Genomic DNA, 17,429 nt, shown 5'->3' with positions numbered 1-17,429 from the left:
TTAAAGATTTATCTATTTATTCATGATAGACATAGAGAGAGAGAGAGAGAGGCAGAGACACAGGCAGAGGGAGAAGCAGGCTCCATGCCGGGAGCCCTATGTGGGACTCAATCCCGGGACTCCAGGATCACGCCCTGGGCCAAAGGTAGGCGCCAAATCGCTGAGCCATCCAGGGATCCCCGGGTTTTATTTTTTTTTTTTTAAGATTTTTATTTCTTTTATTTGCGAGTTTGGTGGGGAGCAGAGGGACAAGCTGACTCCATGCTGAGTGCAGAGTCCCCAATGGGGCTCGATCCTACGACCCTGAGATCATGACCTGAGTGGAAACCGAAAGCAGACGCTTAACCAACTGAGCCACCCAGGAGCCCCCTTTTATTTCTTTTATTAGAGAGAGAGAGCATGCAAGATAGAGAGCACAGATAGGGTGAGGGACAGAGGGAGAGGGAGAAGCAGGCACCCCGCTGAGCAGGGAGTCTGATGTGGAGGCTCTGTCCCAGGACCTGGGTTCATGACTGGAGCCAAAGGCAGATGCTGAATCAACTGAGTCACCCAGGCACCCCCGATTTGGGTTGTAGAGTGATCTCTCTGGAATCGCAGTTGAGGAGGTGCGATGGGGCATGCTCCAGGCTGGGGGTGATGAGCAGGCAGTCACCCTGAGAAAGGAAAGGTGGCATGAGTTCAAGAAACGTTAAGAAAAGGTGGTCTATAGGATAAAGAGATGGAGTGTAGAGAGGAGGGAAGTGCTCAGGGCGGCATCCTCGTTCTTGGCTTGGGTGACAGGGATGCAGTGACGAGATCCTCCAGCTGAGGAGCACAAGGAGCGGGTGGGTGGGGAGAGGGAGGGAAGGGATGAGTGTTTGAGGTGAGATTCTTATAGGACATGCAGGTAGACATGCAGATCTTGGGGTCTAGTAGGAGAATCTGGACATAGGACATGTATTTGGGAGTCACATCAACAAAACTAGGCAGGGAGGGAGTCCTCCGTCATCCCAGTGCCCAGGGTTAGAAAATATGCTGTGCTGGTGTAAAGGAATTTTGAGTGGTACACAGTAATATGTGGCCGATATCGCTAGTTCCTTTCAGCTCCTTATACCACATTCTTCTTTCAAACTGAACCCTGACATTATTTGGGGGTAGCAATGCTCAGATGAAACACTCCAGTCCCCAGCCAGGCCCCTTCTCTAGCCAATGAGTTGTAAGTAGAAAGAAGGATTCTGAATTCTGGGAAAGTCCCTCAGAGCATAGGGCCAAGCCTTTCTCTATCCTACAGGCTGGCAGTCAGATGTGATGGCAGGAGCTCTAGCCGCCACTTTGGACCAGGAAGCCGAGAGCCATAGGTTAGGTGAGTGCGGTGGAGAGAAAGGAGGCTACATCTTGAGACACCTTCATGGAGCTTCTATCTCAGCCCTGGGTTGCTTTTTCCCTAGAAACAAAACCTCTCTTGTCAAGCTGCTGGTCTTTTTTTTTTCTGTTAAATTCAGCTGAAGTTAGTCCTAATGAAAACATTATGACTCTGTGGTACTTGGTTAAGCCATAGGCATGCACCTGGGGCCATTTCCAGTTTGCTTAGTTGAGTTCATGGTTCTTCTCTGTGGGATTGACTGGGGAAGGCTGGCCGCTGATGGAGCTGGCGGTGCAGGTGTGCTGTGCCACCTGGTGGACACATGGCACACAGCACCCCTTTCACCTAGGGCACAAGGCACAAAGAGCTGGGATGCTTTACAGGCTAGGCTGTCTGCTTTTACCAGCAGCGCTCTGCACCCCAGCTTGTTAACTTGATCTCAGCCCCATGGCATCTCTTGACCGACCATAAAGTGCTCCAGAGTCTTGAATGTCAGTGGACAGACCTCTGAGAAGCCCAGGAATTCCTGACTGTCCCCGAGAGCTCAGGTGCACTCTCAGAAGCATGGGCGGGGGGAGGGGGGCTGTTTCTAGCTACCCCTGCTGGCGGTGCTTCCCCTCCCCCAGGTTGAGGACTTCTGTACTAAATAAAGGGTTCCATGTGACCTCTCATTCTGCAGACTCTGTCTCAGAGCAATAGTTAAAACAAGAGAGGAGGGAGGGTGATGACTCACTGCCTCGCTGAGCAGGAAATGAACACCAAGGGAGCCTAACCTGGCAGCAGGCTGGAACAAATGGATTTGCGGTCGTTTGCGCTGTTGGCAAAGCGGGTTCCTGTGGGCGAGCTTATTAATGCTTCCTCCTGCTGACCACTGGTGCAAACCCAGGTGGCCGATTCTGTCAAAAGCCGAGTTCAAAGTGCAAAAACGAGTGTCGGAGTTTCAGAAATTCCAGAGATGTGGTGGCAAGACCCCTGGCACCCGGACACCTGGGCACCCAGGTTTACTCCCAGTTGGTCACTGACAGTGTACGGCCCGCTGCCCACCTTCTTTTTCTGGGCTCTGCTTGGTACACGGGGTAGCTGGGACACCTTCCAGCACCGGGCCCTGGCAATAAGCACGCCCTAAGTCACTAACGGGAGTGGGGGTGGAGGTGGGGATGAGGGAGGGAGGGGCGGGGGGGGGGCGGGTGTAGGAAGTAGAGGCTTTGGGGAGGAGTGACAAGAGGAGAAGGAAGATGACTTCTCCAGCTTCTCCAGCATTTAGCCCAGAGCACAAGCGGATTGCCTTTGCTTCTGGGGGCGTGTGTGGGGAGGTGGGAGCTGCATGGGCAGGGGTGGAATCCAGCAGATTGATGTACGTCCTTGTTTTTCCCAGGTGGGGCCTGTTAGGCTGGGGTGGGGTTGGGAGGAGATGAGCAGGGAGACAGAGAGCCGCCCAGGGTCAAGTGCGGTGGGGACAGTGGGTGTTGGGGAGATTGAGCTGAAAGAAGAGATGAGATTTGGTGGGAGGGGGCCTGAGAAGCACCCCCAGTCCAGAAGCTGTGCACCTCAGGACTGGAAGGAAGGAGCTTGGAGTCTGCCTGGCACCTGGTGGCTGCAGAACTGGTCTCCCAGGTTGTGGGACTTGCACAGATTCACAGGTGGGCATGTATTGGCGGAGCCAGGCCCAGGCCCTGCACCTGCCCCTGGGCCACTGGGGTCAGAGTCCTGCTTCCTGGGATCAGGACCCAGACAACCAGTAAGCCCCTGCTGCCTGACTCTTGGTCCTTTTTATTCTTAAAATGACAACAGTGAGAAAATTCCCAAAGGAACCCTAGTACCCGTTCCTATGAGAATGAGACAGGGGTTCCTATGTCCCCCTCTCCATCTCCCCACATCTCTCCTTGTATGGCTGGGGCTGCCTTCCCTGAAAAGCCTCTAAAAGCAACAGGTTCTCCTTTCCCTTAATTTTCTAGCTTCCTCTGCGTTATGTAAAGCAACCTAGTTCACTCAAGGCTTTCTCAATTTGCATCTCCACCTGGGAGCGGAGAAGCCACAAACAAAACCACATTCTGTTTTATTTGGGGAGCAAATGTGCTTGGGCTGGAGTGGGGGCAGGGTTGGGGGTGTAAATCATGGTTTTCTCTCTTCTTTTTTCTTGGTGGGATCTTCATAGTCTCTTGCAAAGAAGGTTGGGGGCGGGGTGGGGGTGTCTCTTCCCACTCAGAACCCAGCCCTGTGCTTCTCCTTCTGTCATGGCTCTCCTGCTTTGACAGCTTTGCCAAGCCTGGCATGGGGGCGCCCGCCAGCATTTCTTCCCAGGAAGAGCTGGGACTTGGGCTCTGTCTTGGGGGAAAACTACATAGGACCAACCCCACCCCCTTTTTCCAGGGTCTGAGCCTCCTGCAAGTATGGGTGGACGGATGGATGGACGTGTGTACAAGGGTCTGCCTTCCGGGCATGGCTGCCACCCTCCTACCCCCAGCCAAACACACATAGAGATGTCTGGGTAGCTTTGAGGGTTTCCCTGTTGCTGACCCTATAGGCTGGGGTCTGTGAGCTGCCAGAGGATGTTGGGCCAGCCTGACCACATGAGGCGAATTACAGGATTGTTAGCATGATCTGAGTGAGTAGGACAATCGGCTGACCCCGAAGGGTGTGGTCAGGGCTCCTTCTCCAGGAGACGGAGCCCAAGGACCACTGACTGGATGTGGCTTTGGGTCCAGATGACCCTGGCATTATTTGAATACCACCTGTCCCATTTCCTGGGGGCCAACAAGGCTATGAGCCAATTTACTGAACAATCAGAGCTGGATGGGTTGCAGAGTGGAAATGGAGGGTCCCCCTCTTTATTGTTGTCTTCCATTTGTTGCCCTGTTCCTAAGACCCTTCCTTGGCCCCTCTCCTCTGTCCCATCACTCTGGGGACAGGCCCTGAGGCTGTGGATCCTACAGTGGTAGGAGACTGGGTGGGGAGGGAGAAGGGAGAAGGTAAGGAAGGGAAGTCTGTGTTGTCCTCTCTCTCCACCTGGGACACACAGGCCTGCAGGGCATCCAGCTTCCACCGCTGAGCCTGGTCACTGGGTCTAGGAGCACCTGCTCTTCTCACTGTCCCCAGCTCCTGGGCTGGAATATTTTTCCTGCTCTTGCCTTCCCTGGAATGCCTGGCTCCTGCCTTCTTAATCTCCTCCATCCCTAGAACCATCAGTTCCCTGAATTAGTGAATCTTTATATGTGTACCGCAGGGTTTCTGCTTCCTATGTCAGGCTGGTTCTTCTATCCCGGCCTTAAGAACACTGGGACCACATTCCACCATCACTTTTTGATTATGTTTGGGTATTAAACAGCCCCTTGAAGTTAATTTAAAATTCTCATTTGACATCCAACTCAAAGTTTTTTTCTCCTTCTAGTTCAGCCTGACCCTAGGCCCAAGGGTCCTGGCCCTGGGGTCAGGGATGAGTCGTGTCAGCTTCCCCTTCCCACCTGCTCTTCTGCTCAGGCTCCTGGGGGCCAGGCTAGGGTGGGAGCAGGAGGGAGGAAAACTCACCCCACTGATGTGGCCTGTTCTTGCTGTCCTTGGGCTCTGGATGGCAGGTGGCAGATAAGTGAAACCCATTAGGTTGAGAACCAGCAGCGAGCTGTATGGGGACCTTCTCCTTTTTTTTTTTTTTTAATTTTTATTTATTTATTTATGATAGTCACACAGAGAGAGAGAGAGAGGCAGAGACACAGGCAGAGGGAGAAGCAGGCTCCATGCACCGGGAGCCCGACGTGGGATTCGATCCCGGGTCTCCAGGATCGCGCCCTGGGCCAAAGGCAGGCGCCAAACCGCTGCGCCACCCAGGGATCCCTGGGGACCTTCTCCTGCTGGGTCAGGGCCACATCTTCAGAGAGCAGGGAACACATGCTTGGACCTTTGGGATTGTGTGATGCTCAGAGATGTCGAGGCAGTACATGAAATTTTAGGTCATACGACACATGGGATATCCATGGGGTATCCTCTGTGCCTCATGTTATCAGCTGTGGGCTTTACAAAAGATCCATACACACTGAAAAAGGCCCATTCCCTTGGGACCTTTCCAGTCCTTATTCTTATCCTTCTTTTTAATTAATTAGCTACTCTAGCGTTGAGAACCCAGGCATCAGCTCAGGCCCATGGTCAAGTCTACATCTGCTCAGTTACTTCTTGGCCACACACGCTTTGGGCAATGACCTGCCTTGCCAGCCCAGAACCTCCTGTCAGGTCACTGGCACGGCTATGTCACTCTCCTGCTGACACTCCTTCTCTCTTTGGTGTAGAATGCCTCCGGACCATGGCTGGGAATTCCAGTGTAGAAGTGAGAGCAAATCTACTGTCCAGCTTCTCCAGGCAGTTTTCCATGTCAGTGATGCACTTTTTGACTCTAGATTTTCTTTCTTTTTTTTTTTTTTTTAAAGATTTTAATTATTTATTCATAAGAGACAGAGAGGCAGAGATATAGGCAAAGGGAGAAGCAGGCTCCCTGCAAGGAGCCTGATGCGGGACTCCATCCCAGGACCTTGGGATCATGACCTGAGCCGAAGGCAGCTGCTCAAGTGATGAGCCACCCAGGTTCCCCACAACTCCAAATTTTCCATGTGGTTCTTTTATTATGTTTAAAGATTTATTTATTTATTTATTTATTTATTTATTTATTTATTTATTTTTATTTATGATAGTCACACAGAGAGAGAGAGAAAGGCAGAGACATAGGCAGAGGGAGAAGCAGGCTCCATGCACCAGGATCCCGACGTGGGATTTGATCCCGGGTCTCCAGGATCGCGCCCTGGGCCAAAGGCAGGTACCAAACCGCTGCGCCACCCAGGGATCCCTATTTATTTATTTATTTTAGAAGAGGGGGAGAGGCAGACAGAGAGGGAGTGCGAATCCCAAGCAGACTCACCACTGAGCTCAGAACCCAACTCGGGGCTCGATCCCACAACCCTGAGATCACGACCTGAACCAGAACAGAGTCGGATGCCCAATTGACTGTGCCACCCAGGTGCCCCTCCACTTGGTTCTTTTAAAAAATAATTTCGGAAAAAAAAAAAAAAATAATTTCGGGATGCTGGGTGGCTCAGTGGTTGAACATCTACCTTCAGTTCAGGGCGTGATCCTGGAGAACCAGGATTGAGTCCTGCATTGGGCTCCTTGCATGGAGCTTGCTTCTCCCTCTGACTGTGTCTCTGCCTCTCTCTCTCTCTCTTTCTCTCTCTCTCTGTCTCTGTCTCTCATGAATAAATAAATACAATCTTTAAAAAAATAATTTCTATCTCTATGGTGATATTCTCTGTTTGCTGAGACCTTGTCCCAGCTTCTTTTACTTCTTCAAGCGTGGTTTCCCTCTGCTCTTTAGACGTACTTATGATGGCTGCTTTCCTTTTGTTGCTAAGTTCTACATCTGGGTGCCCTCAGGGATAGTTTCTTTTTTTCTGCTCCCCCCCTCCGCTGTGTATCGGGGCATCCTGTTCCTTTGCATGTCTTAGAATTTTTTGTTGTTGAAAACTGATCATTTTAGGTACTATTCCTTTTGTTGTTGTTGCTAAGCTCTGGGTTAGTAATGGAATTTGGCAGATGTTAGAATGATGTTAGGATGTAGCATACTCACAATAAGCATCCTGGCTGGTGTTGAAGACACTCCTCTTAACTCGAGGAAAATAAGATGAGGGGGGATAAAAGAATTTTTTCAAGCACAGCCAACAGCTTCTCCAGTAAAGCTGAAGGTTAATTGAAAGTAAATATTTTCAAAGCAAGTGCATTTCCTGGCTCCTCTTTAGAAAAAGTTATTGTCTGCTGAACTACTAACCTTTTTTATGAAGATTAGATTTTCTCCCCTAATGCTTAAAAATGTGCTCTTTCCCTTTTTCTGTTATGGATACTCATAATCTTTTATGTTTTAGTAGTTCCAAAGCTTTTAAACAATTCAGATAATTTCAAAAATTCAAAAAATGGCTGAGATAAAAAAGGTTGATATTTTAAATATTGTATCTGTTTTTACAAAAGTGCTTTGTCCAAATCCTGTAATGTTTGTCTGAATGGTGTTAAGATGGAAAGCTTAGGGTTTGCCTTCTCACTGCCATACAAATAAGAGCTACTCCAGTGGGTTCCTGGAATATTAAGCACAATGCAAGTTTGTTTGCTTGATTAGCATCCCTTGGGCACCAGGGAGCCCAGGGTAATGTTACCTGGACCACAGCCACACCTTTCCACCAGATTCCTGTTAGGAACAGGCAACCAGAACAATGGCAGAGGAAAACAAGTTCAACTGATAGTTAGCTGGGGTGGGCCCCCAGCCTGGTGGGTGAGCCCATGCAGCTTCCCTTTAGGGGGTACTACAGCAGATAAGGGAGTTGGAGACTGTTCTGTGAGCCCCTCCAAAGCCCAAACTCAAGTCTCAGATCTTCCCACCAGGGGGGTGCATGGCACGTAGAGGAGGGAATGATGGCTCCCCCTTCCCCCCTTTGGATGGATGCTAAAGAACAGGAATGGGAGGGATAGGCCAACCCCTAGGTGGGAATGGCACCCAGTCTTCATTCAGAGATGTGATGGAGAGAAAAGAGAGAACCACATCTGTGGGCTGATTATTTTCCCCATGTATTCTTCTCTTTGGGATTGGAGGAGAAAGCCTGGGGACGGGTAGGGACCCAGGAAGAAGTAGGCTGCTTTATCAATCCCTGGAGCTTGCAGGTCCAGACAAACCCAGACACTGGCCCTCCCGTCACATTGCCCCACTGTCCCCATTCTGCCCTCTGGGTCCTGCAGACTCTGCTCTCAAGGGCAACAACAGAACCCCACAAAACCCCTAACAGAAATGCAGAAAGATTTACCTTGAGGACTCCTGTTTCATCCCCTGTGTCATCTACTTCTCCCCATGGTCTTCAGGTGCTACTGCTTGGGTGTGTAGGCCCCCCCCCCTTCCTACAGCTCACATATTGCAATTCTAACACTCAATGTGATTGTGTTAGGACTTGGGGACCTTTGGCAGATTCTTAGGCCAGGAGGATGGAGCCCTCATGAGTGGGATCAATGTTGTTATAGACTCCAGAGGGCTCCCCACCTTCCACCATGTGAGGACTGAAGTCAGAAGTCTGCAGCCCAGAAGAGGGCCCTCTCCCAACCTTGCTGGGACCCTGATCTTGGACTTTCAGCCTCTACAACCATGAGTTGTAGACTTCTACTGTTCGTAAGGCACTCAGTGGGATTTTGTTACAGCACTCGGTGGGATTTTGACCAGACTAAGACAACAGGCGTTACTCATCCCCTTGCCTGTCTTTCTATCCTGCAGCCCTTTCCCCACCAGTACAGAGATTTCTTTTACAATCGCCTAGAATTGCATTGTGTGGCTGTACGTTGTGTTTTTTCAGACCCTCAGGATCTCTCTTGTAGTTGGACTTTTGGGTTGCTTCCAGACTTTGCTATTACAAATGGTATTGCAGTGAATCAATGCGTGCATATGCTTTTCCTGTGTTTGTAGGGAGATCTCTGGGATAAAGCCCTAGGAGTTGGACCAGTGTATCGCAGGGTAGAGTTGTTGGCCATTTGGTCCATTTTCTGTAGCATCCTCCTACCACCGCACTACTTTGCAGGCCCATCCCAGTGACATCCCAGAGTCCCCTGCAGACTCCCGAGGGGGAGCTGCCAATCTGATTTTTAAAACCAATCTGGTAGGTAACTCTAGTATTTCAGTGAGCGTCACTCAGTGATGGAGGTCTTTTCCAGGATTGAGCAGAGCAAAGGGAAGGGTGGTGAAGGCTCTCTCACCTGAGGGTGTCCTACACTCAGGGCCTGGTGTGTGGCCCAGCCTCCCATGCCTCCCCCCAAGAAGCAGCACATGGAGCTGAGCCCTGAAGGGCTTTATTGTCTGTCCCTGAGGGGCAGTTGGGCTTCTAGGTGGGGTTATTTGGGGGCAGAGGGTCCTTCACACAGGCCTGTAGGTTCCATTGTAGCTAAAAGGGTCAGGCATTAAGCAGTCCCCATCCTCCTCAGGGATCCAGCGCTGGACGTAGTTGGGGCCACTGTCCCGAGGCCACACAATCACGGTGTCTTTGGATGCCAGGGATGGGTCCTCAGGGAAGAAATTGAAAGGCCGGAGCAGGAAGCCCACGGAGTTTCCCGGTGTGGAAGTGTTAGGGATGTCCTCTGAGTGGGGAATGTGCAGAAAACCCACGGTGACCCAGGCCACCAAGTCCTGTGGGAGACAGGGGTGGGCAAGTGCTAAGGGGGCTCAGAGGGGACAGGGGATGGCAGCCCCCTCAAGCCCCACTCTACGGAATTGGCAGACCCCTGAGCTTGCCCTCCACATAGTGAGCTGCTGGTTTCCAAGCTGCAATCAGGCACAGATCTGGTCTTGGGCTAGGGATGGAGGAAGGGCCAGTTTCTTTCTTTCTTTCTTTCTTTCTTTCTTTCTTTCTTTCTTTCTTTCTTTCTTTCTTTCTTTCTTTCTTTCTTTCAGATTTATTTATTTGAGGGGGGAGAGAGAGAGCGAGAGTGAGAGCAAGCTGGGGGAGGGGCAGAGGAAGAGGGAGAGAGACTCAAGCAGACTCTGTGCTGAGCATAGAGCCTGATGCGGGGCTTGATCCCACTACCCTGAGATCATGACCTGAACCAAAAATCAAGAGCTGGTCATTAAACCAAACTGAGGCACCCAGGTGACCCCCAGTACCTCGTTTTCAATGTTCTCATTGTTGTGGAGAAACTCCTCAAAGACCACAGGTGGGTCCCAAGGGTCGTTCTGGTTATAGATGCTGCTGCTGCACACCTCTGATTCCCGGTACTTGGTCACTGCCAGGGGGTACCTGCCCGGAGGAGAAGCCAGGTGGCTCCAGGTGCCAGGGGGCCTCCGAGCCCTTCTGGAGACATCTTCAGAGTCAAGGATGAGGGAAAGTTACTGTCTTCCCCCAAACGTGCAATCATCTCCTGGGTGTCAGCCAGACCCACCAACTGTCAGCTGAGGCTCAGGTGCTCAGTATGGCTCTCTACCTGCCCCCCCACCTCCCAAACACAGAGCCCCAGGTCCAGGAAACACAAATCCACACACGTTCACGTGCCCAGATACACTACCACATAGACTCAGAATCTCATAGAAACACGGACACGCAGACATGTGAATCCTAGCCCTCCCCTGCCTCCCAGGCTCCCTTACCTGGCCCAGGTGACAGCTCGCTCCTGCTGCCAGCCCAGGGGCAGCACCTGGTCGGCCATGGAGTGGATCTGTAGCCGGTAGCTGCGCTTATGATGCCAGCGGTTCTCCTTGGGACTAGTAAAGAGCAGGTACTTGGGCAGAGTCTGTCCGAAGCGGAAGGCTGCCTGGCGCTCCCGGTGGTAACTCATCTGCTTCAGGGTTGATTGGACCAGGTGGTGTCTTGGGCTCCAGGGATTGGTGATGTTCTCTAGCTTCATCTGCAGGGTCTGGAAACTATTCTTGGTGCCTGAGGGTGTGCAGGAAGATGGACAATGAGAATCAAATCCCCTGACCTGAAATATCCTCATTCTGTGCTGGGATCTCTCTCCATCCCAAAGCACAGCCAAGAGCAAACCATGAGGGGTGGAGCGAAGAGGATATTGTGGTTATGCACTGAAGTAGCTATAGGGTAGAAGTAGGGGATTAAAACCAAAAACCCAGCAGAGGAGCCAGAAGACAACTGAGTCAGGCCTGATCTGACAGTGATGTGATGTCAGGCCAAAGCCTGTCATGATGCCCCTGCCATATTTTATGGTGACCTTGTTAATCCAGGAGACAGTGAGTATTGTGGACAGCATAGCACTAGGCAGCGACATTTCTTTTTCTTTCTTTCTTTTTTTTTTTTTTAGCAGTGACATTTCTTAGGCCCCTGGTGTTGTTCTCACTCTCCAGCCCTACGTGCACAGCCTTCTTCCCAATCCAGCCCTCTAGGGGTCAACAAGCCCCCCCCAGGGCCAGGGCAGGACCCACTTTCCCACCCAGGGCCACATATATGCTAGTCACTTCCACTGCTTTTCGGAGGCACACAGATTTCTAGCACTGCACTTTGCAGAGAAGTGGGTTAGGCTCCTGATTTTATGCCTCGAGGGATGTTTCAGCACCATCTCCTGCTGCAATGCAAAGGTTGTTGCAAGCCCGCATCCTACCTGCCACGTCCAGGTCAATGCGGTAATGCACTAAGTGAGTGTGCATGTTGCCAAGCAGGTGTGTGTGCAGGCGGGTCCCATAGTGCAGCCCCTCGGGGGTGTAGAAGGTGGCGTGGATGTAGCCAGAGGCGTGCATCTTGGCTTCCAGCACCCCGTTGGGGTAGAAGATGAAGTCCCAGATGTAGTCATAGTTGTAGACGGTTGACGTCGTCCGTAGCACCAGCACCTGGCCCGGCAGCCCGGCATAGAAGTTGAAGCCCCCACTGAAGTTGGAATTGAAGTGTCGGCGAAGGGGCACGCCTGTGGGCATTTCAAACACGCAGAGGGCTCGCGGGTAGCGCACGGGGTCATCGGCGTCGTAGTAGTGGAGGGCATCCAGGAAGGTGGCCGTGTCCGGGCAGTCGATGCCGGGGGCCAACTCGTGAGTGACGCTGCCCAAGCCCCAGCCCAAGTCGATGTAGTTGGTCTGCATGCCTGCAGGCGTGTGCCCTCCGTACAGTGCCACGGCCTCCTGCACGCTCACCTCATAGGCGATGTGCTCACAGCCGAAGTGCACGTTCAGGATCTGTAGCCCCGAGGAGGAGCGCAGCCTGAAAGAGAAGCTCCAGCCGCCGTAGTGCACTGTGTTGCCCTCCAGCTTGTAGCGGGGGCCTTGGGGATGCACCTGCCGGGGGCCGTTCACGGTGATGGGGGTGGGGAAGTCCCCACGTGGCGTGTAGGAGGAGAAGAGGGGCGGTTCCTGGGTGCTCTCCCCGCCCTGGCCCTTGGGGGGAAGGTCCTCCAGAACCACCACATCCACCTGTCCCTCTTCATACTTCTGTGCCAGCTCTTCCGGGCTCCGGTAGAACTTTCCATTGTACCAGACCTGCTCCACTTTCCAGTCTTGGGGGTCTGTGCTCCTGTGATCTATGAGGAGCTCCAGGCCAGTGGGGTGCAAAAAGTAGCCTTCTACAGAGCGCTGTAGGATGAACCAGGAGCGGCGCTCACCGGAGGCCAAGCCCCGAGGTGCCACGTCTGTGAAAGTTAGGCATCGAGAGTCACAGTCTTGGAAGGAAAAGCCTGTGGTATTAAGAAAAAATTGGTGCAGGGGTTTGGTGGTCTTCTGCAGGGTCTGGCCCAGGAGGACAGACTCTGCCCAGGTGATGGGTCGGGAGGTCCACGTGGTGCGGTGCCCAGGCCTGGGGGGCAGCTCTCGCATGTAGTAGGGCCATGGCAGGGGCCCCACCGCAAACTCGGTGACATTGGGATGCTCCTGGGCTCCGAAGAAGATGACAGCACGCGCCTCCCGAACAGGAGGCCTTCCACCTTTATTCAGAAATCTCAGTATGTGTTGCTTCTTGGGTAGCAGCATCTCAATGAGGAACACGGAGTTCTTGGCCACCGTTGGTGTTCTAGAGGGCTCCAGCCTCAGCTCCTCCTGGGACCAGAGGAAGCGGCGCACGGCCTTCAGCTCTTGGGCGCTCAGGTCTTTGAACACCCTGCCCTTGCCATGCAGGGTCTGTGAGGTGCACTTGGCCGTGGTCAGTGCCTGTAGAACCAGGGTGGCGGCGACGGCCCAGCCGAGGGCCAGCGTCTCTGGCCGCATGGCTCTGGAATGCAGTAGCAGAGATGAATTTAGGAAGTGGGTTTCCATTAGGCGGGAGTCTTGGATGGCGTTGTCGCCCAGCCCGATGGTTTTCCTAATTTAAACACCATCAACCCCTCCTGTGGCTGCCCCACCTGCAGGCAGGCCTCCATAGCACCTGGGGCCCTAACTTAGCTGGTCAGGTCTGTGCTTCCTGTCAACTTTAAATTCTGCCCTATCCTTGCTCGTCTGCAGATCTCCAATTGTCCTGTGGACTTTCTTACCTGTATAAACTAATTTTTCCCTTTCTATGTAGTTTCTGGGCAGGGCAGAACCTTGGGCTCTTACTTCTTCACCTTTAGATTACTCAGCCAAATGCCTCAGAGTGCTTATGCATCATTGGGTATTGACAGCAAAGCTACACTTTTGATGCAATACAATACTTTTTACATAGATACATTTTGAAATTTAGCAAAGAAGTTCAAAGAGTTGGCTCCAGAGTCAGGCTGCTTGGGCTTGGGTCCTAGGACAGACATCCTACCACTAGGATAAGCTGTGTGACCTTGGCAAGTTGCTCAGGCTCTCTGGGCCTCCACTTTCTCAACTGCACTGGAAATAACAATTACACTGCCTCCTAGAACTGTGCAAGAAATTAATTGGACAATAAGGATAGCATTTTTAGAACAATGCCCACCTTTTAGGAAGCACTCAGGAAATGCTAATTACTCTTCTTTTTAAAGTCAACTATGAAGATACAGTCTGAGTCTCTTCAACAAATGATGTTGGGAAAATTGGACAGCCACATGCAGAAGAATGAAACTGGACCATTTCCTCACACCATACACAAAAAAAGACTGAAAATGGATGAAAGACCTAAATGTGAGACAGAAATCCATCATAATCCTAGAGGAGAACACAGGCAGCAATCTTTGTGACCTTGGCCGCAGCAACTTCTTACTAGACATGGCTCCAAAGGCAAGGGAAACAAAGGCAATAATGAACTATTGGGACTTCACCAAGATAAAAAGCTTTTGCAAAGGAAATAGTTGACAAAGCCAAAGACAACTGACAGAATGGGGGAAGATATTTGTAAATGACAGATCAGATAATGGGCTAGCATCCAGAATCTATAAAGAATTTATCAAACTCAACACCCAAAGAACAAAGAATCCAATCAAGAAATGGGCAGAAGACATGAACAGACATTTCTCCAAAGAAGACATACCAATGGCCAAAAGATGCATGACAAAATACTCCACATTACTTGGCATCGGGGAAACACAAATCAACACCACAATGAGATACGATCTCACAACTTCAGAATAGCTAAAATTAACAAATCAGGGAATGACAGATGTTGGGGAGGATGCAGAGAAAGGGGTACACTGTTGGTGGGAATGCAAGCTGGTGCAGCCACTCTGGAAAACAGTATGGAGGGTCCTCAAAAAGTTGAAAATAGATCTACCCTATGACTCAGCAGTTGCACTACTAGGAATTTACTCCAAAGATACATATGTAGTGATCTAAAGGGGCACCTGCACCCTAATGTTTAGAGCAGCAATGTCCACAATAGCCAAACTATGGAAAGAGCCCGGATGTCCATGGACAGATGAATGGATAAAAGAGATGTGTATATATATATGTATATACATATATATAACTACTAAGCCATCAAAAAAAAAAATGAAATCTTGCCATTTGTAATGACGTGGATGGAACTAGAGGATATTACACTAAGTGAAATAAGTCAATCAGAGAAAGACAAGAAATGCAATTTCAAGAAAGAAATTTCAAGAATTTCAATACAAGAAAGACAATTATATGATCTCACTCTTATGCGGAATTTAAGAAACAAAATAGGATCATAGGGAAAGAAAGGGAAAAATAAAACAAGACAAAATCAGAGAGGGAGACAAACTGTAAGAGACTCTTAATCATAGGAAACAAACTGAGAGGGCAGCCCAGGTGGCTCAGCGATTTAGCGCCGTCTTCAGCCTAGGGCCTGATCCTGGAGATCCCGGATGGAGTCCCACATTGGGCTCCCTGCAGGGAGCCTGCTTCTCCCTCTGCCTGTGTCTTTGCCTCTTTCTCTCTCTCTGTGTCTCTTGTGAATAAACAAATAAAATCTTAAAAAAAATCTTTTTTAAAAAAGGAAACAAACTGAGGGTCGCTGGAGGGGCAGGGGGTGAGGTGAAGGGGTAACCGGGTGATGGACATTTAGGAGGGCACATGATGGGATGAGCACTGGGTGTTATATAAGGCTGATGAATCACTAACATCTACCTCTGGACCCAATAATACATTATATGTTAATTAATTGAATTTACACAAAATAAAAATAAAGTAAATTAAACACGCTCCAAAAAGAAGATACAGTCTGTGATACCAACACATTTAAAAATGTAAGCAATGTGAAGTAATTTGACTGTGATTAAGCTGTAGACCTGTGGCTTTGAAGGTGAGGATGAGGGGGCCAGTCCTACCCCAGGCTTTTTTGGCGCCTCTGGTGGTGTCTTCACGTTGTGGCTGCTTGACCGTTCAAAAAGGGAGGAGCTATCCCAGGTTATCATTTGGGGAGACACCCTCTCCCGTCCATTTTAGGGGGCTGTGGTCAGGGTCTTCACCTCATTTTCCCACCCCCAGTGCTGCCAGTACAGTCCCCTCTGGTTGTCTCATCTCCTCCCCCGGCCCTGGTGTGAAGGCCCGGGGATTCACATGACCTTGTGAATGTCCCCCACTCCAGCCTTCAGGTAGTGAATTCTGGGATGAATCCCAGAGATATGGGGTTGATATGAGCTTGTGCTGGCTATTAAATTTTATCAAGGCTCCTTTTTGGAAAAACAAAACAAACACCCCAAGATTTTACTTTTTAGCGCAGTTCTAGGATCAAAAGAAAATTGTGAAGATGCAGAGACTTCCCAAGTACCTCCCACCCCCACTCACACACCGCTCCTCAGGGAACAAATCCTTCTCCCAAGTGGGACATTTGTTACCACCTATGAACCCATGCTGACACATCGTCATCCAAAGTCCATAGTCTCCACTAGGGTTCACTCTTAGTGGTGTACATTCTATGGGGTTTGAGAAATGGGCAATGACACCCATCCATCATTGTAGGATCATACAGAGCAGTTTTTCTTTCTTAAATATCCTGTGTTCTCCACCTGTCCACTGTTCATCCCTCCCATCCCTCTAACTCCGGGCAATGACTGCTCTTCTTGCTGTCTCTACAGTCTTGCCTTTTCCAGAATGTCATACAGTTGGAGTCATACAGTATGCAGCTTTTCCAAATCGGGCTTCTCTCCCTTAATAATGCACTTAAGTTCCTCCAGGTCTTTTCATGGCCAAGGATGCCTATTTTATAATCTCCTAATTCCACATTTCCTTTTCCTTTGCTAAGGCGGGAGAAGTGCAGGAGATCTGTGGTCCTTTTAACCTGAACTTGGCTATTCTTTAACTTTTACCTTTCCTAGTATAATCTTCTATTCCGAAGTCCAAGTGGGCAGTGGGTGAGGTAGACGATGATGGTAATAAAGCCACACGAGGAGGGAGAAGTGGGTGGCCAGTGAGACCACATGTGAAACATATCCCTCCTCCCCACTCCTTATCTCTGGCACCCTGAGAATGGCATCCGTGCCCTCCCTGTGCCCTTCCTATCTTGCCTCTGGGCACTCTATGCCTGCAACCCAGCACATTGTGCCCTGGAGTCATATCCTCTGGGTTCTTGCCCCTTGCATTCTGGCTCACCCACCCTCTGTGTCTGTGTCTCTCTTGTCTCTCTCTCCGTTTCCTTCTTCCCTTTCTTCCCTTCCCACAGCTCCCCTGCCCGCTGCCCCCTCTATGCCCCACCAGAACGCACCTGTGTGTTCTGCTCTGGGCTTGTCTCTGCTGCCAGCCTTCGTCTCTGACCCCTTGAGCTTTATGGTTCTTTTGACCCCGCCCTGGAGGGAGGGACAGGGTGAGGCATGGGCTGACCAAGGAGGAGACCTACAGCTCAGGGGTTCCACGGTGGGCATGGGCAGTGGCATGGGGAAGTGCACGGGGCTCTAGGCTGCTGATGCCTGGGGGGCTTCTGTTACCCCTTCGAGGACCCACGTCTGGAAACTCCCCAGTCCTTCACCGCCTTTAGTGACCAGGATCCACTTCCAGCCCACTGTCCTAGGTCTGTTACCCTCTCACTTCTCCTGCCACCATGGCATCTTCCACATGAGTCATGTGTCATCCTCCCTGTCTCGAGCTGCGAAGTGCCATGATCTGTTAAAGGAGGTGGTGAGTTTCAGAGGTCAGAGACAAACACAAGGGCAAGTTTACTCGAAAGTTGCCTCACCTGAAACAGATTTATGGGCAGAGGCAGGGACTGGCACAGATGGACACCATCATCAATAACAGAGGATCTGACTCATGTGTAGAATAGGGAAT

At 50.7% G+C, this 17,429-nt stretch overlaps 1 protein-coding gene across 1 annotated transcript; it reads right to left on the bottom strand.

The window, feature by feature from the left end:
* Positions 1-9,177: 9,177 nt before the first annotated feature.
* Positions 9,178-16,942, bottom strand: AOC1 (amine oxidase copper containing 1). The gene is made up of 5 exons (XM_025993900.2): positions 16,870-16,942; positions 11,447-13,035; positions 10,482-10,767; positions 10,002-10,134; positions 9,178-9,527 (listed from the first exon to the last, which is right to left on the bottom strand). The coding sequence occupies exons 2-5, from the start codon at positions 13,029-13,031 to the stop codon at positions 9,258-9,260; spliced, it is 2,274 nt and encodes a 757-aa protein (XP_025849685.1). The 5' UTR covers positions 13,032-13,035; positions 16,870-16,942; the 3' UTR covers positions 9,178-9,257.
* Positions 16,943-17,429: the final 487 nt, after the last annotated feature.

The sequence above is a fragment of the Vulpes vulpes genome, chromosome 7, assembly GCF_048418805.1.
Source record: "Vulpes vulpes isolate BD-2025 chromosome 7, VulVul3, whole genome shotgun sequence".
Lineage (NCBI taxonomy): Eukaryota > Metazoa > Chordata > Mammalia > Carnivora > Canidae > Vulpes > Vulpes vulpes.
The sequence above is the reverse complement of the archived record's forward strand: the minus strand, read 5'-3'. Positions and strand labels throughout refer to the sequence as shown.